General features: G+C 43.4%; 1 protein-coding gene across 1 annotated transcript in view; it reads right to left on the bottom strand.

Moving 5' to 3' along the window:
- The window catches only part of STT3B (STT3 oligosaccharyltransferase complex catalytic subunit B), a 449914-nt gene that overhangs the window by 278607 nt on the left and 160377 nt on the right, over positions 1–10930 (bottom strand). Inside the window, exon 4 of the mRNA XM_085630572.1 lies at positions 5309–5374. Within this exon, the coding sequence (XP_085486698.1) occupies positions 5309–5374 (66 nt within the window). The remainder of the gene's footprint in view (positions 1–5308; positions 5375–10930) is intronic.

The raw sequence follows: 10930 nt of genomic DNA, 5'->3' as shown, positions 1-10930 counted from the left end.
AGAAAGTAATTTATTTTTCAATGCACTATACATTTTTTTATATTTTAGTCAGAACTTGAGTCTGAGACTAACATGGCCATCTGTGTAATTCTTTTAAACTGGGATAGCCATATTTGGGTCAAAGACAAATAACCAAATATATACAGATACAAAATACCCAAGTTAAAGCAAAAGCCTAAAATCATTATCGTCATTAAACATGTCATCACCAAGCAAACCTTCAGCCAGTCATACCATAGCTAAATAATCATATCCAAAGTTCATCATCATTGCTGTGATCACCAAGCTCATTGGGGGTTGATGTGTTTAATGTAAACATTTTCTGGGGGGAAAAAGGCTAAAAAGCTTTTCTATGTACATAATAAAAGTACCTAGTACCACTAAAAAGGTTACTTACTGTAACTGTTAAGTAATTATCCACTCATGGCATTTTTCATAAATTCACATACTTGAATCATCCCAGTCAAGTTGGGAGTCCCACGATATGCACAGAGCAGTGCAATGATGCACGATTTGTGGCTCAATCCTTCTCAGGGATTGCGATCATAGTCTGGAACTCCTAGCTATCTGGGCTCATGCACCACTACCTCATTAACAGTATTTACACATGAACTGGAAGCCATTATATTAAAAAAACATTTTAGTTAATTTCCCTTCTAACTAGAAACACTGGTGGTCTTAGATTTTGCACTGTCTCTTTCCTTGAGGCTGAACTCTCTACCTCAATATACTATTACTTTTATGAGCCTGCTTACATCTTGGTACTCAATATTTAAGACTATTGTTAATTATGTTTTTTACGTAATGTTCCATTTCTTAACTAAAGTGCCCTAAAACCTTCCCCTAATGTCAGGACTACTTAAAACCGGATTAATAAAATAAACAAACAGCCTAGACAGCTTTATCATGGCCACTTTAGCAGCCTATCCACAGCATTTCGAAAGACTTGATCTCCAACAATCAGGAGAAAGCACACTGTAAAGCCCCAAATGGGCCATCATATCTCACATTTCTTGCCCAAGTGTGGACGTAAAGGTACTTGACAAGTAAGCCAGAGTTGGGTAGGAGGATGGGTCGCATGCGAATCAATGAAACATACCAATACTGAAAATCTACAGTTAGAGAAGTAATTTATTTATTTTCTAGTATTGGATCGTTCACAGTCACATACTTGAATCAGAGTAGCACTGAACTAAACAAAAAGGGATGGATGGAATGCTTTAATTATTCAGTCACTGGTATTTGCTCAGACTGCAGCCCAATCCATTGTTATTTTACACAGCATGCCATCTCAGTTTAGACCCAGCAGTATGCAAATCAATCTTGACCCTGCTCCAATGGGAACAGTCCAGCCCGAACTGTCAGGCCAGGTCCTCCCTGAACCAGAACACAAGCAACCCAGCATCGGTTTCGCCCTTATTGCCTCATCATTCGTCATCCACCATCTCAATAGAAAGGCAATTACCATGAAATCGTATCCTATCATAAGCCAAACCTATAGCAGTAGGATGTTTGCACGTAGACGTACAACCTTGCTCTAGTCATGTGAAACCATAATAGGAAATTGGTAATTCACAATAAGTGCAACTGAAATAGCATACTCATCCCTGGTCAATCTTTGACACTAGAATTATTACCATCCCAGATCTATGTCCTAAGCAAAAACCTCAGTGGGAAAGAGTAAATTAGATGAATGACCAAGGGATAGATACTGCATCCAATATGTTGTAAAAACAAATCACGTGTGGCTACTTGAACAAAACTCGAAATAGTGGCTATTTACTGCTCAATCTAGGCTTTTCTCACGCAATATTAAATAATAAAGCATCCACTTACACACTGCTCTCCGTCACCAAACGGAATGATTACATAGAAGTTCCACCAATAGAATCTGCTACAACCACACTTCACTCTTTTTCACACTAGATTATCAGACACACCAAATAGGTTATGAAGGAACCCTGTTATTGTCCATGATCAATATACATTAATCCTTTAAATTATTAGGAAAAATTGCTTATCGTCATTAGCCTACCCTGATGTGAAATTGTTTTTTGTGGGGCTGTGTCTTTTGGCAGATCAAACAGCTCTCTTCTAGGTCACTAACCAGTGAGGAACACATCAGTCACCAGATGCACTTGTCAGTCCACCAACTGAAGCACCTGTCCGGTCTGCTTGTCTCATATTTACTATTGCAGGTACCACAATACTCTCAGATACTGCCAGCAATCACTCACTGGCCACCAGTGTTACTTCAACTTTGATTACAGAAGCCACTGAAGAGCCTGAATTTTCATATTTCCTTATAATCCCAAAATAATGCAAGCGGTAATTAGCCTAAATAACCTTTTTCTTATTCAAACATCGGAATCTCCTTTCCTACTGCTCTCTTTCTGGACACTAAAGATTGTTTGTTTAGTGTATTACTGACCAATAAAACAAACCTTTTGTGAGCAAGTTCTCCTTTAATGGACTTTTTTTTGCTGTTTTTTGTAGAACGAAGCCTGGCACAAAAGTATGAGAGCGCTTTACTATAGGAGCAGAGTACGGTACATGATTTTTCCTTCTTAGGGACAGGGAGATTTAGCCATTTGCCCAGGATCAAAAAATGTTGACCGAGAGATTCGAACGCGGTTCCCCATGTTACAATGCCAACATTTCTAGCTAATAGGCCACATTCCCAACACTTGCAACATGCACAGTCTTGCGAAGTAATAAAATCCTTTTTTTAAACCCATAGGATTAGGTTCGTGATAAGGACGTTATCTCAATACTTTTAATTGGCAATGACACTTCACTAAATCTCAAAATCACCTTGTGTAAACTGCTGAAAAAAGAGATATATATTGTGAAGTTTACAAGATATTTTATAGACGTTTACACAGCGCAAACAACTAGGAGGGCAGCAGAAAACTGTACAGATCCCAGGGTTTACACGAGGAACCAGGCAGCCCCGAAAAGATGTGAGCACAAAACAATGGTTAATTTAAACATGTTTAGGTGGCTTCAGTTGACATGACTGTGGCGTACTCTGCATCCACTGACATTAAGTTTACAGTAACAGGAAAAGAAATGTCCTTTTATAAATACATGAATGAGTTCTCTTCAACCACGTATCTCTTCTGCCAATTTCCATTTTTTGTTGCACAAATGTCACATGCTTTCCCTACTTTCCTAAGTACACCATACTATAATTCTGTGCAAATGTAGGTGCTACTAAATATTCCTCATTTGATGCATCATCATTTCTTGAAAAGCTATAGGTTTGGGTGTATTTAACTTGATTAGTGCAGGCATATGACAGATCCCACCATGTCGAGCGTGTGGCTTTCACTGGCAAAAACCTATAAAATGTGTCCTTTTTGGTAGAAAAACCTGCACCTTAATTTATGGACTTATACTTTGACCGACTTCAAACTCAGCAGATTCTGTGCTTGTCCTGTCGTCGTAAAATACTTTGGTTCTGGCTATAGAATTCCTGTGTAAATCACTTTATGTAGAGCTTCTTGCATGTGCATGATCTGATGCATTATTAATGCTGATTTCAATTGGACTAACTCCTTTTTGCCATCTGTACTGATTCTTAAATTTGAACAAACCTTTATGATTTTGAATTCTGTCCTCAAAAGGTTTTGCAGCGCAGCCCTTTAGGATTTATTAATTAAAGGGTTGACAGACACAGCGATTGCATTAACAGCACAATAAACAGCTGATGGTTAACACAGAATATGTCCGGTCCAAGAAAGGTGATGTGAGGTCAGGGAAAGCCAATGCGAGGAATTGTCTCAACGTCAGAAATGAGAGGCAAGTCTCAGAAGAATTGTTCCACGATTGGAGAAGGGAACAGTCTTCAATTTTTCAATTTCCTTTCTTGGGAATTTCCATTTGTATCTGGCTAGGACTGTGTGTGACGTATATTCAAGCAGAGCAACGGTTCTGCAGTCAGACAGTCACTTTACTGGTGGTGTTGGCCTTGCAGACAACACAGAAGAATCTGGTCATCACTGGTCAGGAATTCTCTTAAGACAAATCGAGGCCACAATTCTGAAGAGAGTTTTTTCTTGTACCTTTAGGCAACAGGAGCAACAACAATAAAAAAAAAGTAGACCCAACACACTTAAGACATCTGTATGGGATGGTTGCCATATGTGCACTGACTCCGGTTGACCATATCTCAGTCAGCCAAGCTGTGGCACAATAGCGTCTTACTAGGTCTCAGGCTGTTAATGCTGTACAAGGAAAGGGTGGCGACACCTTGCACCGGGGCAGTTAGTCTTTCTAACTCAAATGCACCACCTACATCACTAGCAGATGGCCTCCATGAAACTAGCCTGAAATCTCATGGCAACTGCCCTTACATTGGTCCTTCTGTGCTCCTGAGGGTTAGTGGCGGGCAGTGCAAGAACAAAGGAGTCATCAGCGGATTGTCAATTCATCCCAAAAAGGGTCACTATGCCAGGCCCTCAATGACGAGACCTCATTCCAGATGTATGCGTACATGATGTAAAACTAATCAAGAGGGAAGGCAAGTCACAGCGAAGCATCCTTGGAGTGCGACTGTAGAAACGGTACTGAAATGGGGTAAACTACAATAGAACTGCAAACACGACTCTAAAATGGAGGGAGGCCACTCTAGAATGTTACATGAACAAACATGTTTTCAGTTCCAACTTTCTCATTGTCAAATCTGAACAAATTAAATCTGATATAATACCAAGACAGCCTCTTGCCTTCAGAACACTGATGACAAATTGTCGTATGAGAGCACAAATCTTAAAGTTAAAACATCTGGCAATAAAAAGAAAAAAAAACAAGGCAGGAAAAATATTGTACTAAAAATAAAAAAAATCAATGGAGTACAGAAACCGCTGGATTAGGATGAGGGTAGATTTTAGTGATAGAGTTAGATGAAGGTTCAATTAAGGGCCAGGGAAAGCATGAATTGCAGTGAGGACCAGGATTAGCCAAATAAACGCATTATGTTAATGGAAAGAATTATAGTGGAGGATAGGTTTTAGAGCGGAGGAAAGGAACAGCATTTAGGTCAGAGTAAGGGCTAAAGTGGGTGTTAAGACTTAGAATACGGCTAATAGTTCATGGGAGGAGAAATAAATTGACTAGAAATAAGTTTAAGAGAAGGCAAGAAGCACTGCATTTTGTGATAGCTGGGTGACTTTTTTAAAAAGAGGTTAGGTTATTCACTGAGAATTTTGTGATTAAAAGTGATTTAGCCAACTAAAAATCGCGAAACCTAAAACAATACATTTAAGTTTATTTCATTACATCATATATAAAATGGGAAGCTTACCATATAAAAGTAGGACAAGCAGCAGCATATTGACCAAAAGACGGATCCAGTTTTTACAGATTTCACCTGAAAATATAAATCATAAGATGAGAACGTCAGACAACACGAACTAGAGAATTATCCTACACTAATATGTTGGGATACTACAATGTAATGATATGCAGTAATGATTGATGCTTATCAGCAGCACACTTCACTGCCCCCAGTATGTAATCCCCCTAAAACCATCAGCTTTCAGCCAGAGCCATACTAAGATCATTCTTTCAGTCATCGGCAATCATATCAGTAGCAATCTCAGTCAAAATGGAACACAAAGCCCAAGATTATTATTTTGAGATTTTGATCTCTGGAGGCAAGAACTTTGGACTTTTTATGATGGATTAACAGGGAAAAAATATCCGTCATTTTATTGTACTGGGTACATTACTAGAGAATCACTTTTTGCTGGGATGCGGGTTATTTTTAGAACTGGCGTTAGCCAAGAACATTTGATTCAAATAAAATTATATAAATATACTTCATTGCAAGAGTTTCCAACCAGCTCTTTTTATCCAAAATCCTGATTCAGACCTCACCGTTACAGGTCTAAAGTAATTCCTAACAGCCGCTCTCCCTGGCTGATGCCTGTTGTACAAGTTACTTACCTTTGGTAACGATATATCTGTAAGAAACAATAGTTAGCTATAGATTCTTTACCTTAGAATTACCACCAGGATTCAGACTGGATCCGGAAAGATTTTTTCAGCAGTACCTCTGCGTGTCTGAAGGTGGCGTCGGTCGGCTCCACTTTAGTCGTCGGCATCGCCGGGATGACGTTGCGGCAGCTACTTAGGCGGCACCCTCGCGCGCTGACGTCAGTTCTGTACATGACATTCCGCGCCAGAAACTAAGAGCCATGCAAGACACTGACCACTGATGCACAAAACTAGGATGTCCTTAACCCTAGAAATCGGTTCGCAGAACGGGGAGGATGGGTGGGGCGGTAAGGAATCTATAACTAACTAATGTTTCTTACATAAATATCTGAACCGAAGGCAAGTAACTTGTGCATCTGAAAGAAACACGTTAGTTATAGATTCCTTACCTTAGAATAGATACCCCAAGCAATACCAACCCCGTGGTGGGTCTGGGAACCAAGATCACACCAGAAAGTCTTGGAGAACAGAACGGCCAAAGAAGCAGTCTCTCTGGACTTGGCTGTCCAGGGAGTAGCGTTTGGTGAACCTATGCAGTGATGCCCACATGGCCGCCTGACAGAGGTCATTTAGAGGCACTCCTCTTCCCAAGGCAGTAGTGGCTGCAATTGCCCTGGTGGAGTGAGCGCGCAGCCCCACTGGAGGCTCCATTTTAGCTAGAGAGTAACAAGCCTTAATACACAACACGACCCATGGAGAAATGGTGCGTTTGTGTACGGCCCGACCCTTCTTTGCACTCACGTAGCCAACAAACAGTTGATCATCCACCCTGAACTGTTTTGTGCGATCCAGATAGGAGAGCGCACATTTTGGGTCCAGATGGTCGAGCCTCTATTCTTCCTTCGAAGGATGCAGAGGCGGAAAGAAGGTGGGCAAAGTAATGGGCTGCCCGATGTGGAAGGCAGTGACCGTCTTAGGAAGAAAGGATGGACGGGTCGTGAGAACCACCTTTTCCGGATGGACAGACAGGAAAGGAGGTTTTTGAGAAAAAGAGCCTGGAGCTCACTCACTCTTCTAGCAGAAGTGATGGCTACCAGGAAAGCAGTCTTAAGAGTTATAAGACGTAAAGAACAATTATGAAGCGGCTCAAAGGGAGCACACATCAAATAAGTCCGCACAAGATTCAAGTCCCACTGAGGCATAACGAAGGGAATTGGAGGAAAAAGATGCGTTAAGCCTTGCAAGAAACGGTTAACTACCGGGGACTTGAAAAGAGAAGGCTGATCTGGCAGCCGAAGGAAAGCAAAGATGGCAGAAAGGTAGCCATTGATAGTGCCTAGAGCAGAGTCCTGCTGGGCTAAAGAGAGAAGGAACAAGAGTACTTCAGAAAGGGGATCCACAGCCTTTGCTGTGCACCATGACACAAATTTGTTCCACCTGAAGGCGTATACAATCTTAGTGGAGGGATACCAGCCATGTCCAAAGGCGAAGGGTCTCCTGACAGAGGGTCCACGACCCCACCCTGCCCTGTTTGTTGCACTACCACATGGCGGTGGTGTTGTCCGTGAACACCTGCACTACTCTTCCCAGACAGGGGGATGGAATGCCTTCAGTGCAACACAAATCACCCGGAGCTCCAGGAGGTTGATGTGAAGCCCGGACTCCGCCAGAGACCAGAGGCTTCTGATCTCCGCCTCTCCCATGTGGCCGCCCCATGTTAGAAGGGAGGCATCTGTCACCACTGAATTCTGGTTGGGGATGGGAGGGGGACCTGCCACTGACCCAATCCTGGTTTGTGAGCCACAACTGCAGTTGTTGAGCAGTGCCCTCCGAGATCTGGAAGTAATCTGACAGATTCCCCTAATGCTGCGCCCACTGGAACTTCAGGTCCCACTGCAGAGCCCACATATGCCACCTGGCATGATTGATCAGCAGGATGCAGGAGGCCAGGAGGCCCAGCAGCCTCAGGGTCAGTCTGACCGAAACCCGGGACAAGGACTGAAAGATCGGAATCATAGCCCGAATGTCCCAGACTCGCTGTTTGGGAGGATAGACCCGAAACTGCGTTGTGTCCAGAACCGCTCCGATGAAGAGGAGCTTCTCAGAGGGAATCAGGTGAGACTTTGGCACATTGATGGAGAACCCTAGCAAATGCAGGAGGTCGGCCATAGTCTGGAGGTGGGAGACGACTGCCTGGGGCGATCCCGCCTTCAACAACCAGTCGTTGAGAAGGGGCTCTTTGTCCATGTCGGGAAGGAGGCTGGGGTCGATGCCGGCCGGGGGGCCGACCGGGGTTGGGCACGTTAGTGGTGCTGTCAGAAGCAGCGCACGTAGAGGTGTAATGAGGTAAAACGGCGCCGATCCGGATCCAGGACTGGATCCAAGGGGGCCTGCAGCGCCAGGGCCAGAGCCGCCAGCAGCGAAGAACCCCCCCCCCCCAACTGAATCAGCGGGATCCGAAGGCACGCCGGCGGGGTCGGTCCGCCCAAAGATGGCGTGAATCGCCTCGTAGAACGTACGAAGCTGGGCGGAGGTCGCTCTGGGTCGCAGAAAGGGAGGGAAGATCGGAGTAGACCCTTCAGGCTCCACGCGCAGAGCCGCGGGAGTGGTACCACCCGCGCGCCTCATCAGATCGGCCGATTGAAGTCTAAGAGCGACGATGCTTCTTCGACTTCTTCTTATGCTTCGACTTACCCGACCCAGAGTGCGAAGACTTGGATGACTTCGAGTCGGAATGACGATGGCTCTGCAACCGGTCTTTGGACCAGGACCTCGATCGGACTGCCGGTGTTCGAGCAGCTTTCGGACCGCTCCCGCAAAGCCTTCGGCGTAAACAACTGGCAGTCGGAGCATGACTTGGGGTCATGGTCGCGCTCCAGGCAGAAAAGATACACGCGGTGTGGATACGTCACCGATACCATGCAATGGCAGGATCCGCAGGCCTTAAAACTGGGCATCCCTCATGCACCTTACGGAGTCGAAGACCCGAAAAGACGTCGACAAAAGTCGAGAAAAAGGTAGTCAAAAAATGACTGAGATACCACTCTACCCGGATGTGCGCTGGCTGGCGCGGAAAATAAAGAATGGTCATCAGAACGCGGGCGCGGCTTCTAAGTAGCTGCTGCAACGTCATCCTGGCGACAACGATGCAAACTTCCAGCGCGCAGAGGTAGTGCTAACGAAAAATGTTTCCAGATGCAGTCTGACGCCTGGGGTTAATTCTAAGGTAAGGATTCTATAACTAACGTGTTTCTTTCAGATACAGTGCACCAACTCTGAAGCTTGCCCAGTCCTCTGCATGTGCGTACTAATTATGCATTGGTAGGTAGCAAAGTGCCCTTCACTTGCAAGGCACACGTGCAGTAAAGAGCTTGAAGGGAGACAGCTGGATCACCAGCAAGCAGAATCACTATAATGTTCATGTGCCAAACAGGATGTACTTGCGCATGCACCAGCTACATGAGCAGATCGCTACTTAGCCTCCATATGCACAGTCAGAACACTGGGATTAAAGGGTGACAGGTCTTGGAGAAGTGTGACAGCGGTCAAAACAAGACATAACTTAATGATCTCCATGGGAGAGGCAGCGAAGAACAATTCACCTCTGCATTATTTCCTGCAGAGAGAACTGGTTACAGGGTGGGGGCATTAGCCAGGATAATTAGAGGCTATTCTGATCCAACTGCATTCTTACAGAGATCTTACAGAAAGGACAATTGGATTCTTACAAAGAGACGTACTTCTGTTGTCCTGTTGCTACTTTAATGTCGGATCCCTAAGTAAGCACCAAATAAATTCCTTTAGCATTTGATGCTTCCATTCGAGAGGCAGAGCAGTCCAAGGTTTACTTTAGGAATGTCATATGGATACAAACTCAATACTCTAAAGCACACGGTAACACTTGATAAATCAACGTCTAGCAAGTATTTCAACACAACAAAATATTAAACATAAGACAAAAAATGTACACAATAAAAACCAAGTCCACTCTATTCACTTTTAGCAAGAGAGCTGTGTAGGATAGTCCCAGGGTGTTAAACAGTTTAAAGAGCGTTTCTTTGAGGTTTGTCACAGAAAACGTCTTCTTACTGCATCTATCAGTGTCCACGGTGCAAAACCTCTTCCTACTGTATTTGTCACAAGGGTTACAAAATGTAAAACCTAACCCTACTGTCCTGTGATTAAGACTGGATCGGAGTTAACAGGGCTTCACTTATTAGCATCGGACCTACCTCATAAGTGGGCTAACTGAAGACCAATCAAATGCCAATAAAACTGATCAAAAATGGAGTAGGTCTATGCTGCTTTCAATTTTCTGGTGATTACATGAGATCGGGCTAAAGCACACCTTTAACATTTGCAAAATAGACAGCAAGTCCCTTAAAAAACAATGTCTGAGCCTACAGGGAGAGTAAATAAGGGATATGTGGTGTTCTTACCAAAAAGCACAGAAAAGGCTATATCATTCTTTAATGAAGAAACATCAGCTGCTAATTTTCCAAAAAAAATAACTAATCATATGCTTACACCAAGCCTCTTTCTTTATTTTTAAATATATTAAAATATACGCAAAAATAAATTCGATTTGGAGATGCATTCTGAAGACAATTTTTATGATTGCTCAATGTGTCGCTGCTTTCAACACACTATTGGGGATGCATGGTCTATAGTATTTTTCTATTAACGAGCTTACCCCTGCCCAATAACAGTGTAAGAACTCTATTTCTAGAAGCTTCTAAATCCTTGCTTCCATAACTGTGGGTCGTGAGCAGATTTTTGGTGAGTGGTGAAAGTACAAGCAATAAATAAAGATGCCTGTAAATTCTGCATTTATATTGTCACATTTGCTGCTTTAAAGACCGAGGTAAAATGTCAAGCTAGAGCTGCTGACAAATTGCCGCTTGCTTTTTTCAACATGGGCATTAGGGTTTACCAACACCTCTCACAATGCACTCCGAGAAAGAAAAGTAAAGGGAATTATGTGACA

This window comes from Triturus cristatus, chromosome 10 (genome assembly GCF_964204655.1).
Source record: "Triturus cristatus chromosome 10, aTriCri1.1, whole genome shotgun sequence".
In the NCBI taxonomy this organism is placed as follows: Eukaryota; Metazoa; Chordata; class Amphibia; order Caudata; family Salamandridae; genus Triturus; species Triturus cristatus.
Note: the sequence above shows the minus strand (reverse complement) of the source record. Positions and strands in the feature narration are given on the sequence as shown.